The sequence below is a fragment of the Sinohyriopsis cumingii genome, unplaced genomic scaffold, assembly GCF_028554795.1.
Source record: "Sinohyriopsis cumingii isolate HCF-2022 unplaced genomic scaffold, ASM2855479v2 utg000379l, whole genome shotgun sequence".
Lineage (NCBI taxonomy): Eukaryota > Metazoa > Mollusca > Bivalvia > Unionida > Unionidae > Sinohyriopsis > Sinohyriopsis cumingii.
This window is the reverse complement of record NW_028315894.1, coordinates 1,721,245-1,739,805: the sequence shown is the minus strand read 5'-3', so window position 1 is coordinate 1,739,805 and position 18,561 is coordinate 1,721,245. Positions and strand designations below refer to the sequence as shown.

Genomic DNA, 18,561 nt, shown 5'->3' with positions numbered 1-18,561 from the left:
ATATATGCAGGCTTAGAGGATGAGCATAAAAACCATACCAAAACTTGGTCAAACCTACTTGTCATGCTTTATTCACCAATTACATACCGGTGTTTATGTTTAGTGCATTTCTCAGACACTTATTATTGTGTATATATGAAATTAATATCTCCTTACATCCTGATTAATTACACCATATCAAACAAGTGTCACTTTGACATACTTTTCATTGCAATCATGTACTTTCTACATTAGGTTAGTTTCTGGGACATTGTTGGTTGTACAGTAATGAAAATGCATCTGTTTATGACTTTTCATGCTCTAGTGATCATATACACATCTAATGTTCAGAACAGTTTCTTGGTTACTGTTGATTGTGAAGTCATCAAATTGGATATGAGCATATATCCTAAGAATTGTATCATCATAATAACAACAAAATAAATGACGTACAGTAAGTATTTGATTTGTGTCAGTAATCACTTAATATCAGTTACATTGTATACTAGCAAATCAAAACTGTTGTGTCTGAATATGATATGTGTTGGGGAGCTTTGCTGTCTTCTGAATGGTTCTTTTCTTGCTGTATATACAGGACTTACATGGGTCACCAAATCATCACAAATTGACAAGTGCATAGGCCAGACTGCAAATTTGACCTGGGAATATATTAAAGAAGCCAATGAGGAAATCAGACAGCTCCAATGGCGATTTAATAGTACAATAGTGATTGCTTACATTTCTAAGAAAAATGGCTTCTATGTAGATCCACAATACCATGGAAGAGTAGAACAAAATGGTGATAATGGAATCTTGCTGACAAACGTCTCTGCTAAAGATATAGGAAACTACACACTTTATCCTGTGATTGCATGGGAAGAAAGCTCAAACATACCATCAGTCTGGCTGAATGTTATAGGTATAAAAATATTTGTTGTGTTGAGAACATGTTTTGATTTAATAAGGTGTAAAAAGAATTCTTTCAGTTTAAACATTTTTCAAAGGACAAAGTACTATTCATATGTCAACTATGCACCCATGCGAAATGGAGTTCTTGAAATTATGAACAGTTCATGAACGTTATGAACTATTTTTAAATGGAACATAAAGCATTCATGAAATTGTTTTTTGGCTGTTCATGAACTTCAGTTCCTTAACAGTTCATGAATAACTTAAAGAACAAAATTAATGAAGTATCATTGAAGATCAATTATAGGTATATAATAAGAGTTAAAGAACTGTTTTAGAATGAGTTCATGAATATACCAAGAACATTTAATGTACTAAAAACGATTTAAATATAGTTCATTAAAAAAGAAATGAATAATTCTTGAAAGAAATCTGGAACATGTCATAAACAGTTAAAGAACTAAAAGAAAGGTAGTTAAAAATTTGTGAAAATCATTTGAAATGATCATGATAATAGTTGGAAACAAATTAGAATACATGAAACACACAAATGTTGCAGTTGAATTACCTGGCAAATAATAATAAAAATATATGTTCATTTGATTTTGAATTTAGCATGATTCAGTGAAAAAGACTATTTCTGTCATAACTTTACCTTTTAACTGCAAGCTCACTCTGTTTTCATTATTATTTTAAGTGAAACTTCTAAGGCAATTATAAAACCAGAGAATGTCTGAAAACGTTTAAATGCATAATCTCAAATTATTGTTTTTGGATGATTTGTTATTAAAAGGTCAACATAAGTGTGATTTATCAATAAATCAGACATACGTTTTAAGGACACCATGGGTTGATCATATTCGTGTTTCAGTCATGGGCATAGATGTATATAGATCTTGATTATTTGTAGTTTTACACCTGTTTAAACTTTTGTACATGACAATTTCAGACTGATCCTGAGGCTGAGTTTATAGAATTGGAAATTGACAAAATTCATATAGGGAAATCAGCACTTACTACGATTGTGAACATTATGCAAGTGAAGTAGGATATTTTATTTTGATGTCAAGTATCTTTTGCAAATCAAACATTCTTATTTTCTTCTACTGTTCTTTGAAATTTGTTTGTTTTTCTGCTGAAGCAGCCGACATTATACCTTTACTGACCATGATATATTTTGCTATCAAAATCAGAGAGATGTTCGAATTGCATGGCTTATGAGCTATATTGGTCATCAGTAAACATCTAGGTATATCGATATTTTCCATTCCTCCTTTTTTATAAAATTTAAATTGATTGAGTGTATTAGTGAAATCAGATTTTTTCCTTATAAATTTACTGTAATGAAGCATGATCTTGAATTACATCACTTAAATAGCTGAGTGTGTTCTGAATAATGGTTGCTGATGAGGTTGGTCAATTGGAAATCAAAATATTGCACCAATGGACATCATGATCATTTACAGAATATTAAAAGAAATGGATTTGTTGATAGAAGGTCAAGTGTGTGTGTGTGTGTGTGTGATTTGGATTTTTAATGTAACTTTAACAATATTGCAGTCATACTGCTTTGATGTCTACAGTATGGCAGTTTATAGTGATGTCTAGCACTGGAGCATCATGCCACAGACATGTAGCATGATGTCCCACCCAGCCACATTAACCTGACACCAGGCCGACTAGTCCTAGCATTACCCTCTTAATGTTTAGTGCCTAGCAAGGCAGTTGTTAGTGCCGTTTTTATAAGTCTTTGGTATGATTCGGCCAAGGTTTGAACTCACGACCTTCCACATCCGAAGCGGACACTCTAACCACTAGGCTACTGTAGCAGTCGATAGACAGTTAAAACACTGTTGTTCTGGTATTACAGTGAAAAGAATTGGTCAATACAAGGCATCACTAAATTACTGATGCCAGGCCGTAAGAGTATTGAACAGGAGATTTGGTAATAACTAAATTTTAAGGAAAACCTTACCATGCTGTCAAGGGAATGAAAGTAAACCATTTAAACTATTTATCAAAAATAGGCCTGACCCTTTCACAATTACTGTGTGTTTGATTGGTAACATGACAAGATTTTAAGTAAAAATGAAAACATCATCTTAAGTGATTGTTCTTTTGCTTCATGAAATGAGGGACAAGATAGTAAAAAATCATGCATTTATTAAGTTATAATGTTTGTTTTCTTGAATTGTTCTAGAACGCTTTTTCATGAAATATTCATAAAATGCACAGTAACGCTTCATAAGCAGTTCATGAACATTAAATAGCTGAATTTTCAAGAACTTAAGTTGCATGAATTGTTCCACAATATTAGTTTTTGAACAGATTGTGAACGTTTCATGTTGAAATGTTCACGAACTGTTCAAGAACCAATGTTCTTGAAAAGTATTGTACATTCATTCTTGAAAATTCAGTCATTTAATGGTTGGCCTTTGGATCTGTTTCAAGTCATAGTTCTGGTTGATTGAACTAAAACTAATGATTTAAAAACGTTTTTATGACATTAAAAATGAATGTGTGTGTATATAGCAGAGTTGGTTGTTTTGAAGCAACTCACATAAGCTTGAAAACATTGAATTTTATTCTGTAGTTGTCATTACATTTTATCATATCATAAGCATGATAGAGAAAATATTTATAAAGGTAAATAGACTGCTCATCATTTACATAGAAGAAAATTAAATCTATTATATTACATGCAGCTTTATATTAACAAAATGTTTTTTAATCACCTTCATTTTTACTTTTCAAGAACCAACCATGCAGCAATGGTGTACATGTGAAAGACTGCCATTATCACCAGAGTGGGGAGATGGACGAATGTTTAGTATACAGATAGTGGTATGAAAAACTGAAAATTGTGTATAATTGCTATTTAATCAAATACCCATTTAATCAAATATCTTTGATATGAAATTCAAAACTGATGTTCAGACTAGTATCCTTTACATGGAAATTTAATAGCAGTGATACAGCTCTCTCACTATTGCCTTGCATATCTTCTGGGATACTAAATCTCCACATCTGAGCTCATAATTTCAATCTCCCATTATATGGAACTTTATCGGTATCTAGAACAGAAAGAACCCCAACCCATCCTGACTACTATGTGATTGCCTTATGTGGCATGCTTGGTCATTTTTCTTGAGGTCATTTTTCTTGACACTTGTTATGCTAAGGTATATTCAATCATTTCTTGGGAAAATGCTTTTCATTATCATGTTTAAATTAATTTTGTTGGGAAATTATTGTAACTTTCGATTTTAATTAAGTTATTATCCCATCTTAGTGCATTCATTATTTTTATTGTGAATTTAGCTCACTCGATTGTTTAGGTGATTTTGTTTAATTACGTTCACTAATGGTGTTCTTCTCAGTTCTTACCTTGCATTATGGTAAGAAATTCCTCTTTGGTGGTTCTGGAATTTTATTTTAGTACTTGCTTCAGTGAAGCTTATTATATTTCTTGCCTAGGTTATGTATTACTACCTTCATAATTCAGGAATCTTTACTCCTTATGGTTCATCACTTGTTGGAGCTCTTTCTGGATCACAGTAATAACATTCTTCGGGTTGATCTGTTAAAGGCTGATACTCTTATCAGAAGTCTCATTCCATCCGTGGAATCTTAGGACCTGTGGGACCAACTGTGCCTGTCCCTCACAGTTCCACCTGGTATGTCAATGCTGGCCCCAAAGTGTCTACATCCTGACTTCCCCTTGGAGTTTTCCTCTAAGTTCTTTATAATGATGCAGCCTCAATAGTCCAGAAAGAGAAGTCAATTCAAGCCTCCTCTCACCCAGCTTGAAGAGTTAAAGGGCGGAAGTATGTGTACTCTATGCCCTTTTCTGATGGGTAATAGTGGAGGCCCTATTGCCTTTAATTAATCTTCTCTTGCTGTTCACATGATTTCCATAGGCATTACACTTGTCCACTTTTCATATCTTTTCAGAGGTTTGAATGGACATAATGGAAGATATGTGGGTCCTTTCAATACTAGATGATGCATATCAGCTTCATCTCTGGAAAATACTTCTATTACAAGGATGCCCATACCTTTTCACCAGTAAAACCTGGCTCAATTAAGGGAAGAGGTGGATGTATTTCTGCAGAAAGGTAGTAGACAGGGTTGCAAACAAGCATTATTGAGCTTACTGTAACTCCCATATCTTCCTCATCACCAAACAAGGCATACAATTTTAGCTCATCAACAACCTTTGTGCCCAAAACACTTATTCAGGAGGAACCATTCAAGATGGAGTCTAATGCCTCAGGAATGTCATAGGGCCCAGTAATTGGGCAGTCTACGTCAACCAACAGGATGTAGATTTTTACATCCCATGTATTCCTCAAAGAAATGCCAGCAAAGTCTTCCACTTTATTGTCTACTCTTCCCTCCTAAAGTGCTGGAGATCCTGGCACCATCTTCCAGTAACACTGGTCAACAGTGAAATCATTACTGACTTGAAAAGGCCCTAATCTGTAGTATTTTGGTGTGCCGAACACGAATATAACCGTGAAAAATTTGTATTGGCTCTCGTTTTGAAGATATTCATATACCTCATTTTCTATGTTTCACTGTGTAAATTTCTCCAGTAGGACTGCAGCAACATCCGGAATAATGATGTAACATTGCATAATACCATCATGCTCACATCATCCACAGTTGATTGCATCATTTTCTGATGCAACGCAATACTAATGCCATGCGGCTGCTGAAGTAAGTTGACGTCAGCAGTGTACTATACATGTGTAGGCCTATTATACTAATGCCAGGCGGCTGCTGAAGCTGACGTAAGCAGTGTACTATATAAAGCCCAATCAGATAGGTTCAGCATTTAAAATATTTTAGACGTTGTGCGAGACAGTTCAAGCTACTGTTACATAAAACTTATTATTTTATCCATTTACATACAGTAAAGAACAGTAATGCCTCGAAAGTGTGTTAATACCGCGGACAATTTTTGCTATATTTGTGGGGAAGTGACATTTGCCAACCAGAAGAAAAGTATCAATTCTCAAGTGAAGAAGGCATATCATCTTTACTTCGGATACAAGGTTGGTGACCAAGACAAGCCTTGGGCTCCGCATATATGCTGTGCTACATGTACAACACAGCTTTCACAGTGGTTGAATTGCAAAAGGTCATCAATGCCCTTTGCAGTCCCAATGGTGTGGAGAGAGCCAAGCAACCACCTAAATGACTGTTACTTCTGCTTGGTTCCTCCTCTTTCCGGCGGAATAACGAAGCGAGAGAAGTCGAGAATAGTCTACCCAAACATTCCGTCTGCATTGAGACCAGTTCCACATGGTGAGGGACTTCCTATTCCAGAACCTCCAGCAGAATATTCTCTTGATTCATCTGACGAAGACAAAGGTGAGTCGACCTGTTCTTCTCCTGGTCCATCAGCATGCAGTGATCCAGATTTTCACTGTGGTGCATCATCAACCCCACACAGAATAACACAGGAAGAACTAAATGACCTGATTCGTGATTTGGACTTATCAAAGAACAAGGCAGAATTGCTAGGATCAAGACTCCAACAATGGAATCTTCTAGAAGAAGATGTCACAATTACTGCATATCGAAAGCGCCACCAGCAATTGGAGCCTTTCTTCAGAAAGGAAAGTAATCTGATATTCTGTTCCGATATTGAGGGCCTCATGAATGCTTTAAAAATCACTCATGACCCACAAGAATGGAGACTATTTGTGGACTCTTCGAAACTGAGTCTCAAGGCTGTGCTTTTGCACAATGGAAACATTCTTCCATCTATTCCAGTAGCGTATGCTGTCCACATGAAAGAGACATACGATAACTTAAGGCAGTTACTGAATTCCATTGAGTATAACAAGTACAGCTGGCACCTCTGTGGTGATTTGAAGGTAGTTGCCCTTTTAATGGGACTGCAGCAAGGATATACAAAATACATGTGTTTCTTATGCGAGTGGGATAGCCGAGCAAGGGAAATGCACTACATGAGGAAGGAATGGACTCACAGGCAGAATGTAGCCATTGGAGAGAAGAATATCCAACACCCAGCTCTGGTTGAGGCTCAGAAAATCTTGCTACCACCCCTTCACATCAAACTAGGTTTGATGAAGAACTTCGTGAAAGCTATTGACCGGACTTTGCCAGCATTCCGATACCTGCATGAAAAATTCCCTCGACTCAGCGAAGCAAAGATTAAAGAGGGAGTTTTTGTGGGTCCTCAGATTCGAGAGCTTTTCAAAGATGACCGGTTCAACAACTTGCTGGAAGGTGACGCGAAACAAGCATGGAATGCTTTTCGCCTAGTTTCTACAAACTTCCTCGGAAATGTTAGGGCAGAAAACTATAAGGAACTAGTAGAAGACATGTTGATGAAGTATAAGAAACTTGGCTGCAATATGTCTCTAAAGATTCACTTCCTTCATTCCCATTTGGATTTCTTTCCTAGCAACTGTGGTATTGTTAGTGATGAACACGGCGAACGTTTTCATCAAGATATCACAACAATGGAACAAAGATACCAGGGAAAATGGTCCACTACAATGCTGGCTGACTACTGCTGGACACTCCTCAGAGATGCTCCCGAACAGCTGTACAAGAGACAGGCGAAGAAATCTAAGATGTAGTCAATGACTTGATTTTTTATAGGTAGGCTATTACAGTTGACCTTTTACTATTGGAATGCATTTCGTTATGTAAACATTAATTTCTTGCAGATTACAAAAAAACTAGAGCCAATTTTGCAATTTGACTGTCATATTCGTGTTCAGCACATAAAAATTGATAAGAATTGACTAATTTTATTTCAGTAACATGACTTTTGTAAAAATTTGTTGTCCAGTGTAATTTGATGTGTGATTGATGAACAATGCCCCCCAAGAGTCCCTCCTGCAAGATCTGTATCACAGCTTGTCAGTAGTGATCAGACTAGGACACATTCTGAAGCGATATAAATTGAGCTAATCCCTTCTCTAGTTTTCAGTTACAGTTTCCAATTCAGCTTCTGGTGAGTTTATGTTCCACTGGCCATAATTTACTTGCTTGTATTTACTGTCAAAGAACACTGAAAGTTTGTACTTAACGACATTTTTTGGCAAATTGGTGGCATTTCAAACCAAGACTTCATCAACTCACATCTATTCCTTCGGGAGATCTTGAACTCAACAACAGACCTGGTTCCCAAAAGGAAGACTACTTGTGTCATTCAGTGTCTCCTGTGGGCAAACTGAAAACAGCATGGGGATTCCATCAGCTTAGTTTCCACTGGGTTTAGAATTTCATCACAATTTGATTTGGTGGGCTCATTAAGACCAGTTTCTGACTATAATGACAATGCATGTCTACAAAGCCCACTGTCTGTGTACTACACAAACATGCAGCAGATTTGGGTTGGTACACTACATAAAGCTAATAGCTGAAGTGCTTCTAGGTTTGTGGTCACAAGAAGAAGCTATCCTTGATGATTGCATTGTATGTAAGATCAGAACATGTAGATTTGAACTGAACATAGAAGTACAAACAGACATGTTGCAAGTAAGGATTTGTATGCAGATATCATCCCTCTATGGTTAAAAAAATTTGCATTGCTAAAAAGGTGAAATATATGTAGTAAATATGAAGAAATTTGTATTGTTTTGATATTTTGGCAGTAGAGGCATGGTTGCAAATCAGATAGCAATTTAATACTCTAGGTAGGAATTTTGAAACAAGGCCAATATATTTAGGGGGGTGTCAACCAAATATTAAGGAGTTATTGTGGGATAGTTACCACTGACAGTGCATCAGTGATTAACATGTCTCATGTAAACATGTAAATTAATTTCTTTGAATATTATTTGGTGTGCTTCTGTATGTGATATACTGCTTTGCAGCTAGCTAATGTGACCAAGTGGATATAGTGTGTGACGTGCACACTTTGCTTTGGAACATGAGGTTGTAATTGTAGTTGTTGTAGGGTTTAATGGCATTTTTCATGAAGTAATGTGTTTGTGCCCAGTGATGAAAAATTCAGGGCATTTATTCTTTTTTGTCCCAAACACTTAAATGTCTACTACAGTATTAATTTTCCTACCACTTAATTTTTTTTATATAGAATTCAAATTTTATGTGTATAATTATAATTGGTAAAATTTTAATTTTAATATTTTTTAAAGATGTCAGTTTGTCATGCATCAAGAAAGTAAAATTTGATTAGCATTTTAGTACTAGTTTTGAAAATAACATTGAGACAGTATTCTTCAAAACAATCAGTCACAAAAAAATTTCACAGCAGAAATAAAGATGCCAATGGGTACCCGGGTACTTGGGTACCCACCTGTTGATAATAACCCAGGTAATAAAATGAATACCTGGGTACCCGTAAAATAAATGTTTTCCAAGTTCAGATCGTGCCACAAAATAATTATTACAGTTTGAGGCTCGTGTTGTGTGCTCATTTATTCATCATTACAAGGGCTTGTATAGTTACAATTTATTTGCCTTACATGTACTGTTACATACATGTACTATTTAATAAAACAAGGGAGGACACTTCTTTCCATTCTTGCATGACCTTTTAAGAATCAGTGCTGATATTTCAAGCTAGACTATCCTAACCTCATGTCCATCCATGGGTTTTCTTGAGACTTAAACGTGCTTTTCTTGAGATTCTGATGACATTAACTGGGTCAATACTTTTCATCAACAGTGATTGTAAATACTGATTAAGAAATATTCAACAAAATAAAAGTTAAATACTTACTACAATTCAAATAAAATAAAACACAAGTGAAAAGTCCAGTTTAACTAATGCCAATTTTGCCACAAGTTTATGGCCCTGGAATGAGTGTTAGCTGTTCAAATCAGGGTCTCTGTTTATATTTTTGTTTATTGGTTCTTTTTATTAGCGAGAAACCCAAGACAGATATTTCTGTCAATCCAAAGGCAACACAAAAACTTGGCTACCATAACATGCACTTTTTATACCATGTTGGGAAAAATTGGACAACTATACATAATTAAATTTTTACTGCAATATTTAAATATAAGGGATTTTTAAAACTTTTTATTTAATAACATTGAAAACAAAAATACAATAAAAATTCACCATGTGTGTAGATGTGGTAATTTGTGCATGAATTTTACATAAAACAGTTTGAAGAAAACAAACTGGTTTCTTGAATGTGAAACCGTTTGTCAAAGATTCATTCTATGTTGATGCTACATATGTAGCAGACAGTATAAGGAGAACTCGCCCCATAGAGAACTCGCCCTGGGAGAACTTGCCCCAACATATCTGGAGAAGTCACCCCAAAACTTGTCACCCAGATAACCGTTTTGATATTTTTCTTTAAAATAAATAAGTTATTGATCGTAATTTGAATATTTTGATTACCTAGTTGCGAATATATTTCATTCTGGTTTACATTTGCACTGTAATTCAAAGATATAATGGAAAAAATGAAATAAAGCGAAGATAACAAATTAAGAGAGATAAAGAAACAGTGTTAAATCTCTCACATAAGAGATTAACTGATAATGACTATATACTGTTAGGCAAAGGCCTAAAATTTTGTCCCAAACTAAAATGTCAATAAATTTAAATTAGCTGAAGAAAGTTTTAATTTTTCTAGATGCCTAAAATTATAAGAATTTTTTTATGATAAAGCATACAACAGTTCAGAGAGTAAATCAAATTATTTTCATTCTAAACAAAAGGGTTATTTTAACACAATTAAATCATCTTTTACACAACCTAGTGTATGTGATTCATATTTAGATTTTTATATGTATGCGATCACAAAAGAAATATTAACTGGTAATCATAAAAAGCAATATCATAGTAATATTTCTAAGGATGACATTAGGTCTTTAGATAATCTAATGAATGGTGACAGTATAGTGAAAAAAATGGATGGTAAGTCAAACACTATTATTATTATTATGAATCAAGAAGATTTTGTTAAAGAAGTTGAACGTCAATTAAATGATGAAAAATACTACAAACACATTAACAATGAACCATCAATAGAAAGAAACAAATTTCTGTATATGAAGAATTTGATACTTTCCCCCTTAACATATGTACACCTCAGTTGTACATATTACCCAAAACTCATACAAATTCTGACTATAATTTACCGTTAAATTTTCCTGGACAACCCATTATATCAGGTTGTAATTCATATACTGAAAACCAGGTATCCAAATTTATTGATAGTGTTTTACAATCTTTAATGACATCACTTCTTTCATACATTAAAGGTACTACTACTTTCATTAAAAAGTTGAAGTCTTTTCTACAGCTGTCTGATAATTCAATCCTGGTATTATTAGATGTAACATCACTGCATAGCAACATTCCACATGCAGAAGGTATTGAAGCGTATAAATAATTTCTTGATAACAAGCCTAAAAATAGCACACTATCTAGTGAAGATATTTGTAAAATAATTAGACTTATCTTGCAAAATAATTGTTTTCAATTTAATAATACGAATTACAGACAAATAATTGGTATGGCAATGGGTAGTCCTATGGCTCCTTCATACGCTTCCCTTTACATGGGTAAATTGCAAAAGGATTTTCTTGAAAAAGAAAAGTTTAATCAATCTGTTTAGTTCAGATTTTTCGATGACATATTTATTATCTGGAACCATTGAACTGAAGAACTGGAAAAATCTATTGATCGCCTAAATCATGTCCACCCGACAATTAAATTTACTTATACTGCATCTAGTACACATGTTTCATTTTTAGATGTAAATGTAATACAAAATATTGATAACACTATCTCTACAAATATTCATATCAAGGAAACTAATATCCACCAATATGTGGAATATTCTTCATGTTAACCTATGTCATGTGAAAACGGTATACCATATAGCCAGGCCAAAAGATACTGATGCATTATTTTTCAGATGATTGTCAATTACAAAATTCTTTGAATAAATTACGAATTTATTTCCAAAATAGAAATTATCCTACACATGTAATAATACTACCGGTAATTGATTCTGCACTGAACAAAGCATGTAATCTTACTCAACATGAGGCTTTAAACACAGCAGAATGTAAAATAGAGATGTAATTTCTTTCACAATACAATATAATCCTTCATTACCTAATATAGGTCATATAATTAATAAATATTATAGTCTCTTAAATTTATCTAATAAAACTAGCATAAAATCACTTTACAAAAATAGAGCAAATTTTGCTTATAGAAGACCCAAGAATATGCAAGATTTCTAATTAGAACTAAACAGACAGAAAAGAAAATCCAATTTTTGTCATCTGAATCTAACATACACCGGTGCTCTCGATGTGCAAACATAAGAGAAAGTACTTCTTTCAGTAGTGCTAATACAAAAAGGTATTTTCTCTACGTGATAACACTAACTGGATATCAACTGATGTGATTTTTTTGATAACCTGTAAAAAAAATGTAGCATGCAATATGTTGGACAAACCCTTCAACAATTTTCTAAGAGAATGAATAATGATCGCTTTCATATAAAAAATGAAGAGATCCTCAGTTTTCTTTAATTATTCAACACACTTTAACACCAGTAATCACTCTCTAATCAATATTTCTTTCATGCCAATAGATATTGTGCATGGTGACATGAATAGACTCATAAAAGAAACTTATTGGATTCATAAGTTAGATACTTTGTATCCTAATGGACTTAATGCCAATGCACTATATAAAATTGTATAATTTTTTAAAATTGCTATATTGTATATCCTTTATTACTATATGATTGCATGTATGACTGTTTGTCTCTATTTTATTTTATTATTTTACTAATTCAAGTTTTATTAGAAACTTGTGTATCTTTTAGATCCAGTCATATATATATATATATATATATATATATATATATATATATATATAATTATGATGATCCATATCATTTATGACATTATGTAATGACGTAATTGTTTCTTTAAAGTAAAAGACGTCATCTGTTTCTTTCAAAACATTTCGGGCCTGAAGAAGCATAAATTAAATGCAAAACTATTTGCACAGAATTTTTATGCATATCTTGTTTTTTATCACAATTATTCCATCCCACACATGTTGTTTTCCATTTTCCCTCATACGTTTTATCTCCATCCACCAAAGAGCAGACCATTCATTGTATCAGTTGATTTAACTATTTTCAATGGAGTTTAATTTTGCCCTCTTATTTTAGTAGTATCTAAATTATATCAGCGAGTATCTTTTTTAATTAATAGAAACAGACCTGAGTTAGAAATACTGAAATGTTTTCACTGAAATATGTCTTGATTCTCTGATGGCTTCACTCTGTTGCAAATTTTACAGATTTAGTAAGTTATTAAGTTGAAGAAACTCAACAGTAAATAAAGCCTTAACAACCATGTGGTGACATCTCAGAATTAGTATATATTTTCCTTGGGGCCACTTCTCCAGTTGAAGTGGGACCACTTCTCTGACCACCATGCGCGACTTCTTCTGACACCTGGGATGAGATCTCCATGGGGCAAATTCTCCATGGGGCGAGTTCTCCATAATTTGTAGCAGACCAGCCTAAATTAGAAATGAATGGCAACAGATATCAATTCCCGCCATACCCCATTAAAATCACCCCCCCGGGTGTATCAGTGTGGCTGATGGATGTTATATGAATGAAAAATGTTAGAGGAGAGTGATTTTGTTAAACTTGAAAACATGTTGCATTAGAGCGTCATTAATGGATGAACCAAGGCAGGTCAAGGATAATACAATGGTCATCATTTGTAGGCTTTATGACTATTCGCAAAATTTGCTGTAGATATATATGCAGTACATTTTTTCTGCCTATACTGCCCTCCTCCTAGTAGAAAAAAACAAGCTGGCTGACTCTCTCTTTTTGGAGCAGTTTCTGAATCTCCTGGACTATGGAAATTTGATAGGTGGCAACCTAATTGTTCTTGGAGATTTCAACTTTCACTTTGACTGTCCCGGAAACTCAAATACATCAAAACTCCTAGATTCCATTAATGTTTTCAACCTCAAACAGTCAGTTAACCAACCCACCCATAAACATGGTCACATTTTAGACTGGATTCTTCATAGACCTGATGATAACATTCTACGGTCCTCCCTGGTATCCCATGACCTTGCATCAGATCACCTCTGCATTATATGCCATCTTGACGTATCAGTCCCTAACCCTCCACCTTTATCTGCTACTAAGAGAAACCTCCGTATGATAAATATGAACCAAATTGATGCATGACATCCAAGCTTACCTAACAACTTGCTTACCTTCTAAATTCAAACAGTCTTTTTAGCAATGTACAATCTGCATATCGCCCATGCCACAGTACTGAAACTACTCTTTTAAAAGTAGTTAATGACGTTTCTCTCTGCATTGGATAGTGGAAAGATTACAGTCCTCACCCTCCTAGATTTGTCTGCAGCATTTGACACAATAGACCGTGATATATTACTTCACCGTCTCCAGCATGTATTTGGCATTCATGATACAGCCTTACTGTGGTTCAAGTCCTACTTGGTCAACAGGACACAAATTGTATCTGCAAATGGAATACACTCCAACCCAGTTGATCTATGTTGTGGTGTTCCACAGGGGTCTGTTCTTGGACCTGTTCTCTTCATTCTGTACACTCAGTCGCTCTCAAGTGTCATAAATCATGATCCAGTGACTCATCAATTGTACGCTGATGACACGCAAATATACAACACTAGCCTGACCCAACTGAAGTTGATGCTACCATCCAAGGTGTAGAGAGGTGCATTTCTGATGTGAAGTCATGGATGACTTTTAACAAGCTGCAGATGAATGATGATAAAACTGAGGCCATTCTGATCACAACACAAAGACTTTCTCATTCACATCCTTTACCTAAAAAAATAAATATCAGCAACAACAACATTAAATTCACACAATCAGTACGAAACCTAGGTGTTACTCTGGACCGTACTCTCACATTGCACCAACATGTCATGAACATATGCAAGGCTGCATATCTTGAGCTGAGATGCATCAGCTCAATTCACAAATATCTTTCAGTTGATGCCACTAAAACGCTTGTGTGTTCATTAGTACTTTTAAGACTGGACTATTGTAACTCAATTCTGTCTGGTTCATCTCAATATCTACTTCAGAAACTTCAAAAAGTTCAAAACACAGCTGCTCAGATCATACTTAGAGTACCACGATCAGAACACACCTCCCTGCTGCTCTGTACCCTACACTGGCTATCCATTCGATCCAGAATCAAACACACAATTTGTTCTCTGTGCTACATTTCACTGTCGGACTCTAGTCCAACATACCTATCTGACCTCACTCGTGTACATACCAGCAAGATACTTACGCTCCTCATCTGACAATCATATATTCATTATTCCAAGTATGAAAACAAAGTCATATGGACAGCGTTCTTTTGCATACCAGGGCCCAGCAACGTGGAATGAATTGCCCACTGAACTTAGACACAAAGACACAGTGATCCCATTCAAGAGGGCTCTCAAATCTCACTTATTTTGACAGCAAGAACAAACTTAAAGACCTAATAATGTTTCCTACCTGAAATATTCTCAGCATGTTTTTTATTTTTTTTAATGTTTTTTCTAATTTCATGCTGTTTGTTTTTGTAATAATATTATGTCTCTTATCTTATAGGTGATGTCTAAAGCTGTAAAGCGCTTAGAGCTTCTAAAGATTAGGCGCTATACAAAGTCCTCATTATTATTATTATTATATAGACTAATTAAAGTGATTGTTACGCATAAATAATTTATCAATTTCTTTTGTGTCTGTACTTTTGTACTAAATACTAATCCACATGGATTTAGCCAATTTGTGACAAAAATTTGAACTTCACATCCAGTAAGGTAGCAAAAATAATTGTACATTTTTCATATAGCTTTCTTTAATTATGGCATGTAATATATTGATTGCTCTTTTTATGCTCAGATTATGCTTTTTTGCTACTTATATTAGTACAACCTTCTCTTACACCTCTCTTGAGGGTTGGCATGTGTGAAGCAACAACAGAGCAGTTCACATTTAATAGTTTCCCTTTGATCGGGTACCTAGGTAGCCACCTGTTAGGACTGATGGGTACCCGATATAAATTTTGACATTTCTAAATGGAAACACCATTCTGATCATGAAAACGTGTGCATAAGAGATTCTGGATTCCATATTTTATGAATATATATATATATATAGAGAGAGAGATCATAACCAAATATAAATATAATATCGTATATGCTTAATTTGAGTGTGCTATTATTGCCAAGATTATATAAGAGAGAAACTGTAGAATTGATAGGCCTGGCTGTGATCCATATATTAAAATTTGCAAACCGTTTTGATGATGTTAAGAAGGTTTGCACTGCTATGTATTTCAGTTTTATCAGAGTGCCTGGAATTGAAAAATGATATTGTCTTAGTTGTAAATCAACATTATAAAGTGAAAAAACATGCTGTCTTAGAGATGTATATTAATGACATTCTAAAAGAAAGAGTTCAGTTATTTTGATATGTTCACAAATAAAGTTCCTAATGTTGGAAACATGGTTTAAAAATAATAAATAATTTAAACTACATTTGGTGTCCAGTGCTGTGTGCGTAGGAGTAATGTTTATCATTTCTAAGGTTAGTTCATAGATTTTGCATGGATGTTGATAATGTGTCCCACTGTTGAAATGTAAAAGGCAGGAATAAATTGTGATATAATTCTGCAGCAAGGAAGCATAATGATCGAGTACTATATGTCTCACTGTTAATAACAAAAGATAGAATTAAATCTGAGTAGTTTTGTGTGAGACCATTGTCCATTAAATCTAAGTAGTTTTGTGTGAGACCATTGTCCATTAAATCTAAGTAGTTTTGTGTGAGACTATTGTCCATTAAATCTAAGTAGTTTTGTGTGAGACCATTGTCCATTTTATGTGAGATTTACCCATTTAGTGTGAGACCATCGTCCATTTTGTGTGAGACCATTGTCCATTAAATCTAAGTATCTGTGAGACCATTGTCCATTAAATCTAAGTAGTTTTGTGTGAGACCATTGTCCATTAAATCTAAGTAGTTTTGTGTGAGACCATTGTCCATTTTATGTGAGATTTACCCATTTAGTGTGAGACCATCATCCATTTTGTGTGAGACATTGCCCATTTTAAACAACTAATCTTATCTCACCTCATTAACAAATAATCTTTACCAATGTTATTAATGTTATATGACTCTCACAAGGAATGGAAAACATGAACAGATAGCAATTTGGTACTCACTGTTTTGATTTATTCACACATTTTTCATTTATGGAATCAAACAGTGGAATATCCACTTTGTATAAAATGTTCATTCAGTTAAAAAGAAATACACTTTTCACTTAAACCAAAGTATGTTGTTTATTATCAGCATAATGGCAAAGAAAAAAGATGCAGATGAGCTTTAGGCATGCTTTTAGTTTATCAGCTGACATTTGAAATTAATCAGTCAGTGGCATAGGAAAGAAACTGCTATGGCTTCATTTATGCTATGTTATTAGTAAATTGCACATGAGCATCTATGATCAAAATGTACAAGTGGAGCTACATATCTAGGATTACTTTTTGTGACCATTTATGTAAGGGAAGAAAAGAATGATTATGAATACAAAATAGTACATTTTTAATTAAAGATGTGAAATACTAATGCTCTCTCTCTCACACACACACACATACACATTAAAACACATCTGAGACTAACACACATTTATGTAGTGCCCCTACCTATGTTTCTATTATTAAGTCCATGAATGCATCTTGTTTTCTCCACAAAACATATAAATTCAGTATCAGAATGAACTTCATCATTGTCTTTATATTGCCAGAACAGTTCATGGGAAGTTAGCTTTTAGGAATCATTTGTTTTTCTATGTTCATGCAGCAACCACAAGGACTACATTTTCTCAAGTTTAAATTACCCCTTTATAATCCTGCGATTGGATGTCAGAAGAAACCATACATTATGTTAATGAGAACTTGTGCATGTGGTAACTTTCTGAATTTCTGTGATTTGTTTTCTCACTTCGATCAGGACCGCTCCATTGGCATAGCAGTTAGAACATTCACCTCGGATGTGGGAGTTCTTGGGTTTGAACCCTGGCCGAGTCATACCAAACACTTATAAAAATGGTACTAGCAACTGCCTTGCATGGCACTCAGCATTAAGAGGTTAATGTTAGGACTGGTCAGCCTGGTGTAAGGATAATGTGACTGGGTGGGACATCATACTACATGTCTGCAGTATGATGTCCCAGTGCTAGGCATCACTATAAACTGTCACAATGCAGACATCATTGTGATATGACTGAAATTTGTCAAAGCTATGTTAAAAATCCAAAACACACGCATACATTTCACTTCAATCAGGAATAAATGCAATTTTTTGTGAAATTTTTTAAATGTTTAATTATATTTATTTATTGTTCTTTTTAATAAAGTTAGTGCAGTATCACTGGTTTTCACATGATAATCAGCAAAGTATTTCATAGACCGCTCCAGTGGCCTAGTGGTTAGAGTGTCCGCCTCGGATATGGGAGGTCGTGGGTTCGATCCCCAGCCGAGTCATACCAAAGACTTATAAAAATGGTACTTTGTTAAACAGCTGCCTGGCTTGGCACTCAGCATTAAGAGGTTATTGTTTGGACTGGTTGGCCTAGTGT

The 18,561-nt window shown here is 34.5% G+C and overlaps 1 protein-coding gene across 1 annotated transcript in view; it reads left to right on the top strand.

The window, feature by feature from the left end:
* The window catches only part of LOC149774216 (uncharacterized), a 47,510-nt gene that overhangs the window by 10,603 nt on the left and 18,346 nt on the right, over window positions 1–18,561 (top strand). Inside the window, exons 4-5 of the mRNA XM_089945644.1 lie at window positions 575–898; window positions 3,644–3,732. Coding sequence (XP_089801770.1) covers window positions 575–898; window positions 3,644–3,732 — 413 coding nt within the window. The remainder of the gene's footprint in view (window positions 1–574; window positions 899–3,643; window positions 3,733–18,561) is intronic.